The sequence below is a fragment of the Acanthopagrus latus genome, chromosome 1 (assembly GCF_904848185.1).
Source record: "Acanthopagrus latus isolate v.2019 chromosome 1, fAcaLat1.1, whole genome shotgun sequence".
Classification (NCBI taxonomy): Eukaryota; Metazoa; Chordata; class Actinopteri; order Spariformes; family Sparidae; genus Acanthopagrus; species Acanthopagrus latus.
The window spans coordinates 15003647-15025596 of NC_051039.1; the positions used below are offsets into that span (position 1 = coordinate 15003647).

At 43.1% G+C, this 21950-nt stretch overlaps 2 protein-coding genes across 2 annotated transcripts; both read right to left on the reverse strand.

Moving 5' to 3' along the window:
• Positions 1 to 4066: 4066 nt before the first annotated feature.
• rhoh (ras homolog family member H) lies at positions 4067 to 8491 on the reverse strand. Its single transcript, XM_037094452.1, has 2 exons — positions 7885 to 8491; positions 4067 to 6584 (listed from the first exon to the last, which is right to left on the reverse strand). The coding sequence occupies exon 2, from the start codon at positions 6098 to 6100 to the stop codon at positions 5513 to 5515; it is 588 nt and encodes a 195-aa protein (XP_036950347.1). The 5' UTR covers positions 6101 to 6584; positions 7885 to 8491; the 3' UTR covers positions 4067 to 5512.
• Positions 8492 to 9698: 1207 nt separating this feature from the next.
• On the reverse strand, positions 9699 to 21885 carry n4bp2 (NEDD4 binding protein 2). Its single transcript, XM_037072406.1, has 16 exons — positions 21371 to 21885; positions 19061 to 20033; positions 18269 to 18393; positions 17993 to 18081; positions 17733 to 17809; positions 17451 to 17591; positions 14547 to 17215; positions 14220 to 14305; positions 13685 to 13730; positions 13194 to 13417; positions 12963 to 13087; positions 12667 to 12793; positions 11982 to 12158; positions 11675 to 11843; positions 11111 to 11234; positions 9699 to 11007 (listed from the first exon to the last, which is right to left on the reverse strand). Exons 1-16 carry the CDS (start codon positions 21621 to 21623, stop codon positions 10962 to 10964), a joined length of 5451 nt encoding a protein of 1816 aa, XP_036928301.1. The 5' UTR covers positions 21624 to 21885; the 3' UTR covers positions 9699 to 10961.
• Positions 21886 to 21950: the final 65 nt, after the last annotated feature.

Genomic DNA, 21950 nt, shown 5'->3' on the forward strand with positions numbered 1-21950 from the left:
TGTGTGTGTGTGTGTGTGTGTGTGTGTGTGTGTGTGTGTGAGCGAGCGAGTGAGTTAGTAGCACAGACAGACGAAGGAACAGAGTCAGTAGCAGTAACGTTAATATGTGCTGAACATTGAAGAGTATCGTATCATGTATGCACGCCTTCTCAATAGTAACGATGGTGCAAAGTATATCAGGGGTGTGTGCGTGTCGACATTCTTGCAGTAGATGTGTGTGTGTGGTGGGGGATAGTTGGGGGCTGGGGCAGAAAAGGAAGGAGAGTGGGGGAGCTTCAGAGGGTGAGAAAGACAGAGAGGTAGGGACACAGATAAAGACATAAGAAGCAAAGAGCAGTGGTGTAGTAAGAGCTAAAGAAGTGTGTGTGTGTGTGTGTGTGTGTGTGTGCAATGATTATCGCCTTCCCTCAGTTATCAGCAGTGTCTATGCTACATTTGCGTAGGGTGAGTAGGGTGAACAACAGAGTGATATTCTGTATTTATTTATATTTTTTACTATCTGTAAATCCCATTTAAACAACAAACGCAACAATGAAAGGTACATGTCCAGTCATTCTTCTGTGCACAGATCTGCACTCTTGTTGAAAACACATTAATATGCAGCATAGTTGCAGCAGAAGACGTGTTGCTTTATGGACATTTTGACATGTCACAGGAGGGAAAGCGCGGCTGTCGATGGTGAAATGAACGAATGGCTGAATTGTGTTGAGCTGCTTCAGTCTCCGGGTCCTGCTGTTGTGCGAACTGTCACGCAGTCACGTCTGACTGGGGAAGTGGGACAGGCAGTGGCCATCGACAGTGTTACTTGTTCCACTTGTCTTGTTTCTACCATGGCAAGTCAACATGTCTGACGTGAAACAGGACTGTGACATTGAAAGCAGCCACTGAAGGCTGTTCATCAAAAAGGGGCGAGGAAGTGGAAACGTCTTGGCGGACGGATGTGCTTTAAAACACAGAACAAGGTCGCATGGGAACTGCTCAGTTTTTAAGTAAAATTAGCAATTCCACAGTGCAGAAAATCCCTGCATTTAAGACATGACTTAGACAAAAGTACGTCATCATCAAAATCAACTTAAAGGATAAGTCCGCCAAAATATGAAACTTTCCCTGCTATTCCCCGAGTGGATGGAAGTGCAGGTGACGTTTCGTTGTCCACAAAACAATTTCTGTAGATTCACAGCAAAACACCGCTGCAGGACTCTCTTAAACAGCTGAAGCATCTGGAAGCTTTTAAAATGTTAAAACATAAATTGGCTTCATGCAGCTTGTCTGCTGTTTCCAGAGGGCTAGAGATCCCAAATTGATTTTAAGAGATAATGTTTACACCCTTTTTTTTTAAGCCTAAATCTTTGCTGTCGCTGCGAAGCTACACCCTGTCAGATGTGGGTGCCGAGCAGGAGTGCGTGTTGAGGGTCTACAAAGCGTAAAGTAGCTATACCACAGTATAGAAAAAAAGTTACATCCCTCAGTTGAAAATATTATTTCGGTAAAAATCTAAATATACGCTATCAAACCTGGGAAGCTTATGATTCATCATAATTTATTAGTTGATTATCTTTTCTGTCATTTATCTGAATCTGCAAAGGAACAAAAGTTATCAAATAGCTGAGTAACAATATAAATATTTCTCTCTAAAATGCAGAAACATAGAAATACTCAAGTAAAGCACAAGCACTTTCAGTGACTGTACTTCGTTACCATCCACCACTGCAATATAGACGGGACTTGATACACGACAGGAGAATGACCTGATAAGAATGAACTTGTTATGGCAGGAAGACTTTAACAATGCTTCTCTTTCATCTCGCTGCGCCGCAGTGCTTTGTCAACGAGCCAGAGAGTCTGGTACGACCTCTAAACAACACCTGACTGAGCCGTAAACCATCATACGTGTTCGCGCTGTTCATGTCTGTCCTTTTGCTACGCCATGTCAAAATGTCTGCCGTGAAAAAGGGCCTATTTACCAGCTCCTTGGATAAAACATCAGAGGCCCCTGAGAAGTCAGAACAACCGCTACCCACCGACTGTTAAGTGGCATCTGTGTACACTTCTGTATACCAGCTACACAGTGTGTGTGTGTGTGTGTGTGTGTGTGTGTGTGTGTGTGTGCGTGTGTGTGAGAGAGAGAGATAGAGAGACAGGCAGTGAGAGAGGGATATGGCATTGTGGTAGCTGTGGGAGAGAGAGCACGATGATAGATGAAAGATCTGGCCACAGCAGGCAGTCGAACATGCTCGACGCTCAAAGCGAAGCGTTGTTAACTCAACAATTACCGACAGTGTGACAGACAGCGTGTAACCTGAAACACCAACCATCAGTCATGTGACTACATTCTTAAATTCTGCTCAACTGGAGAGCCGTTTTCATGAATACATTTTTTGCGTACTCGGCGTGTCTGATGTCTTTGCCACGTTTGTCTTTAGTGCTCCTCAAAAAGCAGCGTGTAAGACGTTAATGGTGTCAGGTTTCCGCCGAAAGTACTGTTAAAGATTATTACATCCAATACTTTGATGTCAAATCAGTGTGCTCGGAGAGGTTTGGGGATTTTACAAGTAACACGTCAAGCAAGGGAGACTTCAGTGAGTCTACACCATGTTCAGGCCGTCTGAGACTCCTGCGTATACGTTATCTACATGAGTGTGATTGCATGGTTGAGGTCGTCTGAACGAGTGAACGTAGTAGTCAAGTTTGACTTTAAAATATAACACGTGTGTGTGTGTGTGTGTGTGTGTGTGTGTGTGTGTGTGCTGGGATGTGGTTAGCTGTTTTTTTTTTTTTCAGCGTATCCTTGAAAAGCCTGCACGGCGTCTCTCATCCTCAGCAGCTTCAAACACCACAGAAGGCCGATAAAGAGCGGGAGACGGTGCGAGATGAGGGCGGGAGGAACGGCTCTTCACAGCGTTTTCCTGGTTGTTGGCTGCTCCACGTTGTCTTTTTTTTTTTTTTTTGTCGAGCTTTCATTACCATTCAGCCACAATAAGTCTTTAGCACGCTAGTTTTCTCGGGCGGCCTTCGTTCCCTCACACCATCCTCTCACAGATATATTCGAACCCCTGAACACACGCAGAGAGACTTTAGTCAAGTGTACAGATATCTGCCTACACTATATGGGTACACGGGTCTTAAAGTCCACAGGTTTTGTGATTTTGGGGCTAAATAGATGATGTTGACTGAGCTGGACTTGGATAAATATAAAGGTTTAATGTCACATCTGTGATCTAAACTTCACCGCGTTACGTCCTCACCTCTGATCTGTGTTCTGTATGTATGTTAGCTGTATGTATGTATGTCGCCTGCTCAGCCGTTTCTCCTAATCTGTGTCTTTTTCACTGAGAGAACACTACTTATAAAGACTGAAACCATCATTTTTAAGTTTGTTTGTTTTTTTTTGTTCATGCTTTGCCACTCAACCAGGCATTCACAAAAACACTTGATTACAGACCCCTAAATTCACAACCAGAATCACACATCATACTAATGTACACATTCTGTTTTTTTAAACCTTAATCTAAATTATTATTCTAATACAGATCCTATACATGTTACTCGGCTGGTGATGTTTGTTTACTGTGGCTTTTAATTTTGGTGCTTTTTTTATTCGATATCTTAGTCTTCTGTTCCCCAAAAAATGAATTGATAAAAATAACGTATATGCATTTGTATGTTCTTGTCCCCAGCACTTGAATCGTAGCACTTACGCACTGAAGGTGTCCTTGATGAATAGCAGTTACGATGCTCAGGTTATAGCTTGAAAATTGTTTCTATTTTTTCTTTTGAACTTTATCGACGGTGGTATGTTGTGGCTTCTTTCTTGTAATAAATATGCTTATTGTAAGTCGCTTGGGATGAATTGCTGCTAAATGCCCTAAATCTAAATTTAAACGTGTCTGATCAGCAGCAGCACTCCTGTATTTGTTGTATTTTGTACGTAATGACAATACAGGCTTTCTATCCTAACTTAACATCCCATACTGTGTAAGTTTCGATTATATACATGAAATCTGTTTGAAAGGGGCTTTAATAACACAAGACAACACATACAGGTAGACCTGATGTTCATATAAAAGAGGGCACAAATTAGACGGTGTGCAGCGTTAATGATTCTGACAGTTTATTTGACAAACGGCGGGTAAGTGAGGCAGAAACGGGTGATTTCATAATGTATGCACCCGAAGGTAAACTCTTTCAACATGATAGAAGACCAGGGTCAGACAATGATATTTGTCAGACAGTTGTAACCAGTCTAACTATGGAAAAAAAAAAAAACTAACTAAACAAAAAGAGTACAGATTTAGATAAAACAATGCTGCGTCGATGCAATGACTCCTTAGTTTTAATTTATGGAGAATGAATTAGATCGACGGGGATGGGTTTTAAAATACAGATGTAGCAGTTAATGTCTCAATATTTCCTGAACAGATGAATACAGTTAAATAAAACAAAAATAAAATTCACAAAAAAAAAACAAAAAACAAAAACACAATACACTTACATGTGACGGATGATGTATGAAGTGTCAAAATGTCCCATTGCTCTCAAGGTTAAACTTCTTCATTCATTTCATTCATTTCAATGCAACTGATGTCTGAGTAAACATCTCAAACTACACATTTTTTAAATAGATTCTACAGATTTATATATAAAATACACATAACCTTTAAAAAAAACAAGGGAAACATAAAGCCTGTAGGCTTGCTTGTCGACTCTTTGGCAGTTTATTCCCTGGTTGTGTTTAATAAAATGTCATCCTCTCTACGGAGATAATAGACAGTGTGCTGCATCTGCGGCCCGACACAGCACAAATTAACAAGTCATCGCTGACAAATGCACAAGAGAAGTATAAGAAAATACTTGTTCTTTATTTGATTTTGCCACGTGCAAATCACACCACGCAACTGTAAAATGTACTTCGCTGTGTCACGTTGTTCGTGGTAGTAAAGGCACTTAAATATACGCTGCAATTCAAAAGTGTATTTACTGATGCAACCACAAACTGGGACATTAAGATACTCTCTGCTTTGAGGAGTGATGTGCCTTTTCTCAGTATTAAAACTTTTTAAATGCTTTAACTAAAAAGGACATTTCACAACAAAAGTTCCTGGGGGATTTTTTCTGAGACGCACGCGTTCTCTGACGCCGCATTTGAAAGACATCCATGTGATGCGCTGTAGCTCACATAAAAAAGAAAAAAAAAACAGATCAAAAGATTCAAACAACTCTTTTCTTTTTTTTTGTTTTACATCTGTCTGGATAACACAAAAGTTGAGCCTCCTCCGTTTGCATGAGGATCTATTAGGGTCAAATCAACTCAGTTTTGAACATGGTTTGATTTCAGCAGAGTCTCGAGGGGGCAGGACACCCCGTTAGTGAAAAAGAACCGTGTCGAAATAATAAAACTTTGGGGTCTTGTAGCTGGGCCCCTCGCTGAGTTTGAACAGCACGCTGAAAACACAGTACCATTGAAAAAGTCAGCTCATGGAGGCTCAGGAGCCCACCAAGTCAAGGTCAAAGGTCAAAAGACCTTACACTGGTTTATGCTGAACATCCGCCGCCTGGCCCGCTTCTTGGCCTGGTTCACGGCCATCCGCACGGCATACTCAAACACCTGTTGCACGCCCCGGTTGCTTAAGGACGAGCACTCCACGTAGCCTTTGGCGCGGATTTCATGAGCCACCTCTCTCCCCTCCGCGGCTGAGATGCAGTTGCCCCTGTACGCCCCCATCTCCCGCAGATCCGTCTGGGTGGCCACAACCAACACGGGCACCTTGGGCAAGTTCTCTCGAACCTCTGCGATCCACTTGTGCTGGACGCTGGCGAGCGAGTTCGGGTTGGCCACGGAGTAGCAGATGAGGACGATGTCGGCCTGCTGGTAGGACCTCGGTCGGATCTGTCTGAAGTTGTCGTTGCCCGCCGTGTCCCACAGCCCCAGGCTGATCTGAACCCCGTCCATGTACACCTCCACCCCGGTGTTCTCGAACACTGTTGGCCTGTACATGTCCGGGAAGGTCTCTGAGGTGAAGCGGACCAGCAGGGCCGTCTTGCCCACGGCGCTGTCGCCGACCAGGACACACTTCACCGACATCTCAGTTAGGCCATTCATGGCTGCTCCGAACAGTCTTGCCCCCCTCGAGATGTTTTTGGTTTGGAGGAAATGGTCTCAGGTGTGGTTTTCGTGGGGCTTTTCGATGTGGAGAGACACAGTGTTCACAAGGCAGTCAAAAGCGGCGATCACTCTCTGTGTGCTGTACTTCCGTGTCGTTCTCATAGCAGGTGATTGGCAGCCCTGACTTGTGGTTACTCCATCCCTTAAGAGTTCAGCGGTCATTCAGCTTGTTGAGCCGACTTAGAAATTCTCTCTCTTTTCTTTTTTTGAGACCTTAAATGTGCCTTTGTATGCACAGTCCGCAGATATCCAGCAGTGAGATTTGCAGACGCTTCACATAACGCCTTAGTCGTGGACGCCTTCTCGGCTCGTCTCACTGCTGCTCGGCCTTTTCAGCACGTCCGGGTTCTGGTCCTTCTCTTTGACGATCACACGGGCCGTCATTCCGTCCAAGCGTCTCAGAGTTGAGGCTGGAAATCAACTGAGGGAAGAGAGACAGAGAGAGGATATGTTACCAACTCGAGGCACCTGTCTTCACTCTGTCACCCGTCTTTGAAGAGACGGAACGGTTATAACACTAAGATGCTTCAGCAAATTGCTCATTTAAGCATCTTTACATGTTTCACATACATTCATTCATCACACACATACAAGCTGAGAGATTCTTCTCACACAGCACGAAGCCTACCATGCAGGGCTGGTACTACATTACATGTTGCAAGACAAAATAACGAATATCTGCTTCGACGATGCTGAAGGAGTCAACTGCGAGAGTGCGGCAAAACGCACACAACACCGACTTCAGTTGCTCCAACAGACGTCGTTTAAATCTACAGAGAAAAGTTAAAGTGAAGCACTGAATGTAAAACAAAGTACTGATTCAACACGGAAGTAAAGACTCGTGTGTTTGGGTGTGACCCAGAATTCACAGCTTGATCCAGAGGACTTTAACAGCGCCTCACTGACAACAAATTCCTGTTTGCTGTATCATCTCACACAAATGTAGTCAGATTACTCTGATGTATCTCCCTCATAGCCGTCTTGATTCTCCAACAAACAGACATCTGATAACGGACATGGACGTTTCTGTGTAAATGCCTCTTCATTAAGTTTTACATATGAATTCTGATGTGTTTTTTAAGATGACTAACTAAATATGCTTGTGGCTTCTTATGACTTCTCTGATGTGGTAAATTCAATTAATTTCAATTACATTAACAATATGACCATTATATTCGTGAAAAAGAAATAACAAGTCACAACCTCAAAACCACCAGCCATGACACACACACACTTACAGTCATCAAGATGGAAAGACGTCCATCTCCATCACGTAGATGGGACACTTTAATCAGCGCTTTTTCCCCCCACAATTCAGCTTTCTAAATCACCCTGAGAAGAAGTCTTTGTTTTAAAACTCTCTACAGACACAGCCAGGATCAGGAGAATAGAGTAATTAAGAAAACAAAGAAGAAACCTTAGTTGCAACTGATTCAACCGTTTCACACTTCTCAATTAATGCAGTTTACAGAAAAAGTTGCTTTACACATTCATAATTGTTTAGTTTCTTCTCACGTGAGTGGGTCATAATAAACTTGTTCATTTTAAAATTCAAATGTTGAAACAAGTCTAGTTTTTTGCCCACATTGTGTGCTCTCAATGTCCTACATTTCCACACAGAAAAGAAAAGAATTTAAAAAAAGAACAGTACCCAAGAAGGCCTTAGTAACTGAGTCTTATATCAAGATTAAGTAAAGAAGGACGGAGAGAAAGATAATTACCTTTCTTGTCAGTTTTCTCAATCTCTAGCAGGCGGATGCTCGCTGCCGCCTTTGACGACTTCACCGTGCTGGCAAAAGCAATACTCCACATACAGTTTGTTTGAGTTATAATAAAAATACACAGGACTGGATAACCCAAAACTGCTGCTGTCTGTAGACATTAGAGACAGAAAGAGGAGAGGAAATATTCTGCCACCTCTCTCACAACGCCGAGGCTGGTTGAGTAGATGAGGGAGACGACGAAGTTCGACAGAAAAGAAAAGTAAAACACTTCCGCTGGTTAGACTGTGGAGGTGTGACTGAGTGTGCTGCTCGCCTCCCCCACAGCAGCTGTGTTATAAAATATGGATGTTGTTTTTTTTTTTCTGCTGCTGCTGCTGATTCGAACCCTTTTGTCAGACACAGCTGGCCCAAATGAAAGATTTTTAAAAACATGTGAGATCTCTCTCGTAGCAATTGTGGTTAAACGGAGAAGGAAACAACATGAGCTCCTATCAGCAGTCGATATAAAATCAACCAACAGCATGAAAGCTGTCGGTTTGATGACGTCACCTGAGTCAGCCCTGGCTCGTTGGTTCAAACAACAAAAAAACACAATTTAAGACTAAAGAATCCCCTGTAGCCCGTTCCTCATCCACGCTTGAGCCAAGCAACCTCAAAATACATTCACTGCTATGAGCGTGACCACCGACTGCAATCTATTGGTGGCCGAGTTGCATTGTGGGTAATGTAGGTGAGAGGTTTTTTAAAGACGTCTTAGGTTCTGTTGTTCATCCCGAGAGTCTGCCAATGTTAGAGGACTGCAATGCTGTAAATATTTCAAATAGATGAGTTAATACATATTATTCTTTTTTTTTTCCTTTATTTACAATCATTAGTTATCTCTAAATTGCTCTTTCACAGGGGTTCCCAAACCTCTCACGTCCAATAAAAACTATGACAGTGCGAAGATTTTTGTCCCTGTAATACAAGGGTTTTATACCGAGACTCTCCATATTGTAGGCCAGGGGGGCGGCAACCATTTCAATATGGTAAAATGGTAAATGGACCTGCATACCTGTATCGCTTTTCAATACTAGTCAAGACATTTCAAACCAGCATTTTTCTCCCATCATCAAGGCATTGTAATTACGTATGAGGGCGTTATAGACAACAGATTTGTATTTTTATCTTGTTTATTTTTCTAAAACCCACTGTTCCAACTGTTACGTTCTGCTTTTATGACTTTTTCTCATTTAAATAGTTGTAATGGCAGTAAAGGTCAAAAAGATAAGTAAGTGTAACAAACACAAAGAAGCACTATATCACCCTATACTATCCAGGTCTGGGATGAAATTGTTAATCTTTAATAAACATTTAACCAGTTCCACTGGTTAAGCTACGTAGGCTATTTGTTGTGGGAGTAATGCCCGACTGATCACAGCTGATACAGACATTTGGTAGTAATAAAATTCCGATTACGTATCAGCCAGTAGATACACACACATTTCTTGCAATGATCCCTAAAATGTGGTTATCAAAAACTTGATGGAGATATTTAATGGAGGTGGGACATTTTAGAGCAGCAATGATATGTGTGCAATGAAATGGTAAAAGATTTGATTATAAATTTCCCCAAACATCGCTTCCTGCATTGTTCTGTAAAAACAAAAATGGTGCAAATCACACAAATATACGCAGATACTGATATTTCTCTGACATATCTGTGATAGGCCAATACCAGCAAATGATATCGATATATTGGTTTGACTCTCTACCAAATAACTATCAAAGCTGCATTCACGCATAAGACAACAATAATGTTCACCCACACATGAAGCTGTGAACATAAAGGATTTTATTCCACATTACAATATTCTCTGTAAAAGCATATGAACAAATGAATTACAAAAATACAATTTTCTCTTTATACTTCATGTGTTCACAATATGTACAATTAGTAAAATGGCAACACTTTTGTTGCACCTTTATGAAAATATCACAAATAGAAAAATGGAAGCAATTTTAAACCTACAAAACCGGTGTAGCAACCTGAGAGTACAACTGCTACAAAATTTGGCACAATGGATTAAAAAAAAGCTACCAGGAACAGGCTGGAAACACTTGACTGGCCTTAAAAGAAGAGAAAACCTAATATTGTTGAATCTTTACCTGAGTTTGCATGTGAGCATATTAGCAGCTAAGCTTGGCTTGGCCTTAGGCTAAAGTAAATGATAAGTTGCAGTATGTTGCTGAGGAAGCTGCTAAGACAAAGGAGAATGACCGCGGCAGAGTTGACCATGGAGAGTGTTCAAACTATTCAATGGCCTTCTGATCATCTGAAGAGTTTCAAGCTCACCTCCTGGTGAGCAACACACTGTGACACTCAAAGAGAAACAATTTTCTTCTTAATGAGCATTTGGGGTTTCACCTCTCAGAGGACAATCTCTGATTAGATGACACGCATCAAATGTAGACTTAGTGCCAAATAGAATAATTCAACTGTTTCAAAAAAGGACGAAATATTTCTTAAAATCCTAGAGAATATCCTCCACACTGACAGCATGCAATCACCATTCAATTTAAGTGTCACAAAATCTTTACGTCACACCTCATACATGTCTCCACATTGGGAATTGTTGGATTAAACACCACCTTACCAACATGGAACCTTCAAAACACTGGGATATTTTTATACTCTTTAAAAGGCATAAAGAAAATTGTAAAGCAAAATAAACCACACTATAAAACACCTTTAAATACAAAATGTGCATGCATACTTAGCTTTAAAGATGCAAACAAATATCTTATTTGTGTTTCACATGAATGCAGTTATGCTATCGACTAAGATCTGAATTAAGATTAACCTCAATTTAACAAAGTTTAGGTGAAATTATATTTCTAGTGTTGATATGGCCGATGGAGAAAAAGAGACAAAAAGTACAAAAAGCTGACAGATGTGGGAAATAAGATTGCTTAGTGCACCATACTGTATATACTGTAATGACTGTATATGTGGCATAGAGAGAGCAAAAGAATGAGTGTGTGTGTTTGTGTTGTCCTCCATAGCAGCTTGAATCCAATAAACCAAGTTCTCCTCACTTCAAAGAGACTAACACGAGACCCGTCTTTGGCTCAGTGAACCTGAGAGATAAAGAGATAGCAGAAAGGGTGGGTGAGGACGAACATGTCGTGCATGTGTGTGTTTTGCATTTGTCAGTGTGTATGTGTGCGCATATGTGTATACCTGTAGTGTTTGTTGGTGAGGTAGTCTATAACGGCGGGGCGGATGCGGGCCACGCCCCCCTGGCTGTGGTTCCCTCTTCCTGTGATGACAGAGAGCTGAGGTCTACACAGACCCTGCTCATATTCTACACAGAAAGAGGCCAAAGAAGAACAAAACACACACACACACACACACAGAAATCAGTTAACAGGAGTGTCACAACACAGGAGCAACACTGTTCTGCAAACCTACCCAGTACTCACAAAGTTCAGAAACAGAACCGATCCCATTACCTGCTGCAATTATATCGAAATCTCTCATCTTTCTCATTGTGTCAGTCTGGACACAATACGTTCATGTAAGCCTCAAAGCTGGACATTTGACACATTGACACATTCTAAACATAGTATAATAATCTTAATTCTTCATGTCTATTAACAGTTTCTATCAATATTGCTTTTAAACATGATTTTAAACTGATGACCCGTTTTAGAAATTGGTAGGTCTGCAGTCCAACAGCACGACAAAATGTTCTTTCTCATCTTCTTGCTGTGGTCATATACAGTGTTGTACATTTTTCATTACCTGTAGTTTTGTCCTCTAAGACCTGGGCCAGATGCTCCAAGGCCTCATCCACATGCAGCCCATGGAGGTCCAGGATGTTGTTGGGCAGCAGCGATGAGTTGACCCTTTGAAAAATCTGAACTGCTGCTCGGTGATTGGCGTCGTGCATCCTCTTGCCATGCAGGTGTCCCTATGACAGAAGTGATACAAATTGATTTACTGTGAGCAGTGAAGTCATTATTAAAGAATAGCTGCATCTTTTAAACAACATTAAAAACTACCTGCAAAGTGCTTCATAGGTCAAAATATTACAGTAAAACATTCTCACCTGCTGTGCGTAGAAGGAGGCCACTTCTTTACGTCCTTGCTTGAAGGCCTCAGCAGCCTTGGAGAAGCACTCAAGCTGTCGGCTCCTCTGTAGGCTGGCCTCAGCCCTGAAGTCCACATAATCTGGGTCCTCTGTATCCTGATAGTCAGGTACCACAGACTCCAGGGGCTTTTGCCTCTGACAAATCAAAATTGAGCATGGTGATACAGACTTATTAGCTCTTCAAGGGCGGAAAAAGTAATCAGTAACTTCTATCTACATTAAGGGATAGTGAGGCAGTGAGGTTTCCTTTTGATGCATGACTGCAGATATTTACTTTATATTTACTTTGTCTAAGTAAAAAATACTTAGATCCAAATTAAGTTTGGTAAACTGTCTTGCCAATTCTGTCTCTTTGTTGCTTTCAACTAAATGTACTTCTATTATTGGACTCTACTTTTCTCTGTGGTAACATAGTTGTGATGTATTGTAGATGAACGCGTGCTACAGGCAGCACTGCCTGTATGGTGATACCATAAGGCCGCTGTCAAAATATCCTGATAGTATGGTGCCTGGATGGCAAATAAATGCTTAAAGGGAGTGATAAGGAAAACCACATAGTAATAATGTCTTACAAATATCAGTTGGTTGTTAACATTTGCCCTGTTCTGCTGTTTGTTATTCCCTCCCCCATTTTCATGAATACCTTTTCCCTCTCCTTGCTGGCTGCTCTGTGGTGGTCAGACCGAGGTGCCTCTGGGGCGACCACAGTCTTGACTGGTTCCTCAGTCATTAGAGAGCGAAGGAAGAGCTCCGTCTGGGTCAGGCTGTAACTATGAACACATACAGAGGAATGTCAGGAGTATTGAATACACATGTAAAATTCATACATCTGTCCTTGTTGTTGTTTTTTTTAAAAAAAGATTTACAGCTTAACATGCCTGTTTGCATCTCTTTCTCTGTCACACAAACCAAAATGTGTCAAATGTTTGTTTTTTTTACTTGTTGTCTCTGAAGATGTCCTGGAGGAAATGCCTGTCAATGGTGGGGAAGAGGGCGTACAGATGGCCCTCCTTCAACAGGGCGGCTCCGTCAAACCGGTCGATGTCAGCGCGATTTTGTCTGGTCTGACAGAAGGACGGTTGGAACCCATCATACCAACACATTTTATTCAAGATGTCCGTGGGTCAAAAAATACTGAAGTCTGCAGGTTTACAAGGTCTTTGTGGTTACCTTTTCTTCATTCTCCTGTAAAGCCTGCTGCTCCTTTATAATATCTCTGAGAGAGGTGTGTTGACGGGACACATTCCAGTGGTCCATGAATGGCATCTGATTACGGGCCTCTGGTTGGCTGTCCAGCGACATGTAACCATCGGCACTAATCAAGAATGGTGCCGGCTGTGTCTGGTCTCGTTGCCCAGGTTTGGCTGCATGAGGCTCACCCCAGTGTACTGAACCTACACGATCAAAAGTCAACAGTAAATGGTTGTGTTATCTATAAGAATTATGTTTTCTATTTCTTTGTTTAACAGGGACAATACATTGTTAACACTGTTGGAGCAGGTCCCACTCATGGTTAGCCTTTTGAAAACCTAATATACATGTGGAAGAAGAGATTGAGGATTAAACAACCAAAGTGATGTGAGTTTTTGGCCAGTATTGATCATATGCTGTCATCACAATTCAAATTTGTGTCAAAGTGTCTGTGGGATGAGGATACTTACTCTCCTGAAGCAAATGAAAGGAAAGAGTTGCTTGTCTCTGTTTTTCCTGTAAAACAGCATTCAGTTAATTTAATGAACAGAGGCCAACTAAAACTGACTCACAGTAAATCAAAATAAGTTGATTTATTATATTATTTAATATATTATATTATTATAGTGTAAGTTTAGAACTGAAGCTAGGAAAGTATTGCTGCCAAATATTAAACCTACCATAACTGATTTTTCTTATGATGAATATTCAGTCTGCTTTTAGCTCCATTGTTGGTCAAACACTAACAACTATGGAGGGTTAAAGGTTAAATACTGCTGATTGCTCCACTATGTTCACTAGCTAATCTTTAACTGTGTGTGTCTGTCTTTTGGTGTTGAAAAGGTATTGAACAGTACGTTTTGAGAGCCCATGTATAAACAGTTGTACACTGAGCTGAAACCTGTCATAAAGCTCTGTAAAGCCAGCTGATAAGTCTCATGACAAGCAACCCCTTTCACACCATCATTTAATAAACTGTTTTTATAAATAACATAAAGAGCTCACCTGAATGGTTTCCTTCCACTTCTGGTGGAGCAGTTTCGCCAGGTTCAGATCCATCTGCACTTCATAGTTATCAGCAGAACACATACCTGAATATTGTGGACAGGAGAAGACAGAAAACTTTTGTCACTTCTGAGAACCAGAGTAGAATAAGAGTAGAATAAGAGTAGAACAAGAAGAGAAACCTGTGTGTGTGTGTGTGTGTGTGTGTGTGTGTGTGTGTGTGTGTGTGTGTGTGTGTATTTATTTATTTATTTATTTATTTAAGCATACAGAAGCTTTAAGGCTACAGAGGTTGAAAAGTGTATTTTTCACCTGTGTGTTAGTTACCTGGGTCTACTCCAACAGGACCGAACAGTTCAGCTAGCTGTAGTGCCACCTCGGTGGGTAGTTTCAGCTCCACACACTGAATGTTCAGGTGTCGACTCCTTCCCTCCTCCTTGTGCCTCCTTTGAGTTTTCCCCTCCTCCTTCTGTCTTTCCTCTCTCTCCATCTGGTCTAGCTCAGCCTGCAGCATTCGGTGGACTTCGTCCATGCTGGCAATCTCCTCTTCAATCTCCATCCTTGAATCTTCAATTATAACTCCATCATCAAAGCTAACACCCTGAGCGCCGCCCTCGAAATCTGCTTCTGATGCCACTTTGCATTCAGTGTTGCCACCTTTCTCTCTATTGTTTATTGCTTGAGGAAGACTTAGTTCTGTTTGAGGAGATTTTGAAGTTGCATCAGGAATTTCTTTGTTTCTAGTTGGAACTCCAAAACTTGTTTCGTTGGCCTTGCTGGCACTCTCATCTGACTTGCTGACGATCCCACAGGTTGACTCCTGAGTCCCTTCTTCAAATCCAGTTGGCAAATCTTGAGGGTGCTGCTCATCTAACACATCAGGGCATAACCTGGTTTCTACAGGCTTGCCTAAAGCACCACACGAACTGGATGTGTTCTGGTCTTCTTCACCCCAGGTACCATCCTCGTCCTCTTTCTCACCATCCTCATCTCTAAAGAACCTCTCTCCAGAGTCCAGCAGCAGGTTGGTGGTCCATTCAAGGTCCTGATGGCATTTATCATACAGATCCTCCAATGTATCAAAACTCACCAGTTTAAAATGGCGGCTAAGAATGCGCAGGCTCTCAAGCCGGTCTTGAGTTGTCCCGAGCTCTTTCTCCTCCACCTGTGTGCCTTTCTCATGCACAACGCGGTACGGTACTTCTCTGTGGCCGGAAGACTGAAGTGAAGAATCAGGAGACGACGGTTCCGGCACGAAGCGAGAGGAGTCGCCAAACAGAACTGTGATGCCACAAAGTTGGCTGCTTGAAGTGATGGCCGCTTCATCAGGGTTGTCTTGATGATCCAGACGCCATAGAAGGGCGAAGTCTTGAGGTTCTGTCTGGGTGGAGCAGCCTTGGTCTACCAGAGGAAGTGAAGAAGGATTCGGGTCTGCCTCAGATGGGGTCTTGTTTAACAGGTCAAAATTTGGTTCAAGGCTGGTGTTACAGTTAGATTCATCATCTGTGTTGATGCTATTCAGACCACTGCTGATATTTTGGGTGGAAGTATTGGGAAACTCAGGAGTATTCAGAGAAGCAGGGCAGTTTTGAGTGAAGGTGAGGGCTAGTTTGCACTGTTTTCCTGATCTACGACCCTGGCGTTGCTTTCTCTCCTGACTGCCTCCAACGAAAGCGCCGCTGTCTGCTTCCACAGAGCCTTCGCACACAGGACTCTGACACACTTCACTGCCATCGGCCTCAGCTGTATTCTCTCTATCACTCTCTGTGCAGTCATTCGTGTCCACATCAGGAGGACCAGTACTGGGCTCTTTACCAACCTCACCTTCAATATTGTGGCCTCCTGCTCCGTCATGTTGTACATTTGCCTCAACATTTTTGGAGATAACTAATGAATCAGCAATAAGAGCTGAGAGGGGAATTGTTGGGTCAGTGGATTTCAAATCCACAGATCCTGTTTCTCTGTCAATCTCTAACACATCGTTGTTCCCTCCTCTTGTACTAATCACTTCATTTTCAGTTTTAAGAGCCTCCCAATGATCAAGTCTTGATTCCCTGACTTTACAAGAGTCTGCTGCCTTCCAATCTAAAACACAGTCAGGTAATTCACCTCTGCTGCTGTCAACCCTGTTCACGTTTTGCTCTCTCTTCTCACAATTAAAACTTCTGCCACCTGTCTCCTCTTGTTCCTCTGATTCCCCTTCAGAGCTTGGGGAAACTGATGACGGGCGAGAAGAGTCAGTCTGACTGGCAGGTTCGCCAGTCTGAATAAGATCCAGAAGCTTCTGAAACTCTGTGGGTCCTGGCCACACTTTTGTTTTATTTCTGTTTGCTTCTTGAGGCACACCTTCAGCTTCCTCCCCACTTCCTTCTTTATTCCTCTCCCTTCTCCTCACCTGTCGCTGTCCAAGCGACCCCTCAGTGGGCCAATCTCCTGAAAAGTCCAACATCTGGTTTTCCCCATCAGTCGCCATCTCAACCCCTTCTGCTCCCTCAGTCTTTTCTTTCTCCTCACTGTCTGATTTTTGAGTATCTTTCACCAGATCTGCAGGCTCCAGCCTGTCAAAACCAGACCTCCTGCTTGGCCTTTCTCGCTTCACTCTTTGTTTGATGGACTCAGAGAAAGCCACTGGCAGTTCATCCCCATGGTGATCGTCATTCATCACAGACTCCACGATGCAATCTGGGATTCTCTGATCTCCTATTGGTTGATTCAGCTCCAGCTGGGCATCCAGCTCCAAATCTAATTCCCCCAAATCCATGTCGTCGTCCCCATCTGACATTTCAGGCTTTTCTGTGAGTCTTCCAGTAGGCTGAAAATTGAGGGACTCTGTAGATTTGTGGGCGCCGTCCTCCGGTATTCCCACCTCACAGGAATGGCCGATAGATGACACGTCTGGGAGGGAGGAAAACAGCTGAGGGCAGGACTTCTTACATCCCTCAGTCAATCCAGGCTGCTCTACAAGGTCAGGACAAGGTGCCTCAGAAGACACCAGCCTAGAGAAAACAGGAGATATGAAAGGATCCAGTCAACATAACTTATGATGGGAGAACAATAATGACATTATGCCTGATTCAGCCCAATGATTTGGACGATTAGTATTAACATGACTTCAAGAATATTCACACAGTCACCTAAATTAGATGGTTCTCTCTGTTATATGACAACAGGATCTTCCTTGTCAAAATGCAATGTGACTCAGTCAGGTTAAAGCATATCTGCAGCACTCACTGTGAGCTTCTGTTCTCCAGAACGAGACGCTGTTTAAACTCAGGCATCTGTGAACCCATGATGGACTGGACTGAGACAAAGCGCTCATATCCCATGAGCATGCGCCGGATGGTTTCCACTGGCACATTATGCGTGGTACGTCTGCATAGGCATAAAAACACACATGTACCAACAGATCCAAGATTCAAAATTGAAGTACTGTCTCAAAATGTGGGGGAAAAAAATATTGTCAACATCATACATCAAAAACAGATGCAACTGTAATCCCCCTTTGTCTCTCACCTCTCCAGTTCTCTAGGCTTGTTCTTCCACCAAGTGTCTGGCTCTCGGAACAGCACCTTGTATCCATGTTTCAGGGCCTGTAGGGCAGATGGGGGACCAATAAGGGGCTCTAGCCTAACCCCTTTACAGTGTAATGAATAAATGTTATTTAAGAGGGGGTTTTATGAACCTTTCTCCAGAACAATAAGTGCTGCAACATAATCAGCTGGCCATGTCAGATGTGCTGCTTTGCTTTATACATTGCAGGAAGGCTGACTGACCTGAACCACATAGGGTCTCATCTCCCAGCCCTGCATGTTGGTGTTGTCGATGATGATGGGGTTAGCACCCCTTTCAAAAGCCTCCTTGGCTATGTAATAAAGTTAGCACAAGAGGAACAAAAATATCATGTTGTTATAGTGAAACTGGGGTAAAAAAACAATACTAAGCAGCACTAAGAGGGAAACAATGGCAATCAATTACGTAGATAAAATAATCATGCTGCATCAGTTCTTATCAAAATTGTGTGTGTGTGTGAGTGTATGTGTGTTGTTTACCTCTTTTGTGGTTCCACTCATGAGCCTCCCCCAGAAGAGCAGGGTCAAACTGATATTCTCCATTGCGAGAGAAATAGTCGTCAGTGGACAGTTTAACTCCACCTGGGTTATGCTCGACCAAGGCTCTGCAGACACACACACACGCAAGTGCATACACACACACATCTTTTGTGATTTTGCAAACTTAATTTACATGGCACTTTTTAAAATATGAGTATTGTACCTTACTTGACCTTTTCCCTGTAATAAAGTATTTTACAGGGAATGGAAAACAAAAAAAAACATAGTTTTCATAATGTTACATAAAGAGGTGTAATCTGACTTTTTTGAGACTTTCCAGGAAGAGGCCCTTCAGAGTTGAGTCACAAACAACCAGCATTATCAGCTTAAGCTTGCAGCCTTGACCTTGGCACAGACAAAAGTTTCTGCTCTGAGGACCGAAAGGCTCACTGTGGTAAGGGGTGCTTGACCATCATGTTAATTATGTTATGTCAATGTCAAAGGTCAAATTTTAAAATCATCACTAAAAGCCCAATAACAAGCCAACAAAACATGAGTGAACAATCTTCTCATAAAGTGTGTCTCTGATTTCTCAGCTTGTTAGAAACAAAACGTTTGCAGGCCAAATGAGCACTTTCCAATAACAGTAATGGTTGTTTCTTGTTCATGGCACGCACCCAAGTCTTGGCTCGGTTGGCTGTGGCTGTGATGCAACTACAAAACAGCACTCCTGAAGAGCATATGCTACAAGAGAGCAGAGCGTATTGCTATCAAGTATTCAAACATTCTGACCTTGCCAAGGTCGACTTGCCAGATCCTGGAGCACCGCGTATCAGCACAAGGACCTTCCCTTGAAGACGAAGCCTGCTATGCTGCGCAGGAGGATGAGGGGCAGGCAGGGCCCAGGATTTTGGGATAGTAGCAGAAGGTTTGAGAGGTGCTTGACTGACAGGGCCCTGACTTAGCCAGGAAGAGGCATGCCTGGGTTGTTGGCTTGGCCAGGCGAAAGGAGTTTGAGCCACAGGGGTAATGAATGCTGGCCCCTGGTTTCCATGGATATGGGGAGAGAACGCAGGCGCTTCCAAGTTCCAGGGTGATGGCACGTAGCCAAGCGGCTCCTGATTCGACATGTTCACCTTAGATCTTGCCCCTCCGACTATCGCTTGAGAGGGCATGACCCCAGCCTTGTCTGGTTGAGGTTGTGATGGGTCCTGCTTTTTATACACCTGAAAAGCCGAAGGACGTCCCGAAGCTGCCAGGTCCAAAGGGGGTTTCGGCCTGTCTGCAGGTTTTTCTGCCATCAGATGTGTAAAATCCACTAATGACTGCTGCTCCTCTGCAGTCCCATCTTCGTAGTGGCTGAGCTGATCGAGTGGAGAGGACGCTGCAGAGATGTGCTCCACTAACCCACCAGAGGGCCCTCTAGATCTAGGATGGAGGCTGGACTGAAGCAGCTCAGGGAGAACCTGCTGTGGGAATGGTGGTGGAGGGAAAGTGGATAAATACTGGCTGCTGCTGTGCTCCTCCTTAATGTCTTGTTGTGTGGTTAATGTTTCTAGCTCCTGATCGACCAGCAGGTCCAGCTCTTCTGTCAGGAGATTGGTGGAGGGAGCAGGGGAAACTGGGTCTGGTCTAGGTTCTGAAAAGTGGCCTGGGCTGAGCAGGGCTGCAGCTGTGCGCTCGAAGCCAGAGATGGGAGAAGGTATAGGACCTGCAACTTCAGCAGCCACAGAAAGCTCCAAGAGAGAGTCCATTGCATTTTCAACTAAGACACAAACAGAGCAAACAAAAAAAAGAGAGGAGTTGAACTTGTGATAACATTTCAGTACTTGATTTCATGGTGTGTGCACTGATGAGCTTGCGTAGAACAAAGAGTGAGTTAATATTAATTAAACTATACTCTGGACAGCGGAGGGACAGCTGGGGGAAGGGGGTCTGCGGAGCCCCCGTGGGTGTCTGACAACTGGGTTTCTAAAAAATATACTAATAAAAGAAGCAGCAACAGCAAACAGACAAAAGTGCTAATGTAGTCAGGATATTGCAATTTCTGACTTTCATACAATACCTTGAAAATAAATCACCTATCGATAATGATACCATAGCGGGAAACTGCCAAAACACTGAGCAAATAAAATCTATATCTTTATTCAAAGATAAATATAATAATACAGCTATTACTGGAGTATCAATACTGTCAAAAATGTGTCAAACAGTTTCAAATATTAGCACTGATATTTCAATACTTCTAACAACACTGAAACCTGCCTGCCAAAGTACATACATTAATAATATTTGTTGCATTAGTGATATCTAAACATTGCCGCTAGACTCTGAATCCACACCAGTGAATATCACAGTTACACTTAAGATTTGTATTCTTTAAATTATCATTTATAAACAACAAATAACTTTTTAAACATTTTTGTCATATTTTCATTCAGATAAATGTCTACATGGTATCTCAACTACTCAGAATCTACACCAACAACTGATGCCTGCACTTTTAAATCAGTGTTGAGCTCCTTATATAATGTACGTGGAGAGTGGCGGTTAGCGCAGTGCAGGTGTCTTATGCACAGGAGCAGGTTTTTGTATGCATTTCTCTGAACTACTGCTACTATGCCTGTTCAGACAGGACTGTGAAGTCACCTGACCTTTGATTAGTGACATGTGTGCCCCCCAGGCTCTGAAACAGGCTTTTACGCTTATATCTGTCAGCAATGTGGACAACTTAAGCAAGCATCTTTTGCTCGTTCGGTTTTAATTCTGCTTTACTTAACTGAGAGTCACCTGGTCACTGACATTGAACGCGCACGTACAATGTTTCAGCCATTATGTATTGGAGACAGGCATAACCAGTGGTGCTCACGTGTACAGGTACAACAGGTGGGAGAACCTGGTGAAAAGTGCTACTGTGTGAAGTTTTAACTGACTACTTATACTGTCAGTAACATACATGGGACCTCCGCTGTCAAGTCATTAGAGGTGGAAAAAGCACAGCTAACAAGCTGCCCAGCTAACTGGTTAGCAAAGTTACACTGCATAGCATTCCAAAGAGTCACACAGCAGGTTGGACTAATGGGCTTCCGTGTTCAGAGCTACCTTTAAAGTCACACTCGGACAGGACGATGTAAATAACTTCAGGGTCCAGGTGTGAGAACATCTCCTGCATGCTTTTCACGATTCTCTCCTTGTCGGAGCTGGAGAGCGAGGTGCTGGACGGAAAGTTGTTCGCCATTGCGCCGTCAAATCCCTGAGGTAGTCGGTTGCCCGTGTTGTGACCGAGGCTTCCCCCTTCTGGCGGCCCGCTGGGAACTCTAGCCGGGCTATGGCCGTTTTTCTTCCTCCGAGGCATTCCGCTGCCGAGCTGTAGCCGCCAGGTGCTCTCATCAGCGGCCACACGGAGCTAACTAAGTAGCTGGGGGGCTACGAGAGGGTGGTCTGGAGCTGAGGACATGCTACTGTAGAGTCGGGTAGACCAACCGAAGTGGAACAACTGAAGGTTGTGATCAGTTACAGCACTCCAAGCGGCGGAAAACACCATCAGAACATCTCAACTGACTGAACCAGAGAGGACCGCCAGAGAGGTGACACCGGAAACCAACACAACGACTTCAAAATAAAGGCATGCGCCCCCACATGCTACCCGTTGAATGTTTTAAAAAGTAAAAAGCAATTTAAT

Excerpts from the sequence above, each read along its gene's own strand:
- rhoh (XM_037094452.1), bottom strand. The coding sequence starts at position 6,100 with ATGAATGGCCTAACTGAGATGTCGGTGAAGTGTGTCCTGGTCGGCGAC.
- n4bp2 (XM_037072406.1), bottom strand. The coding sequence starts at position 21,623 with ATGCCTCGGAGGAAGAAAAACGGCCATAGCCCGGCTAGAGTTCCCAGC. Across the intron at positions 14,306-14,546 it reads TCCTGTTGGAGTAGACCCAG|GTATGTGTTCTGCTGATAAC; the intron begins GTAACTAACACA and ends CACAATATTCAG. Across the intron at positions 11,008-11,110 it reads CTCACCAACAAACACTACAG|GTTCACTGAGCCAAAGACGG; the intron begins GTATACACATAT and ends TTTATCTCTCAG.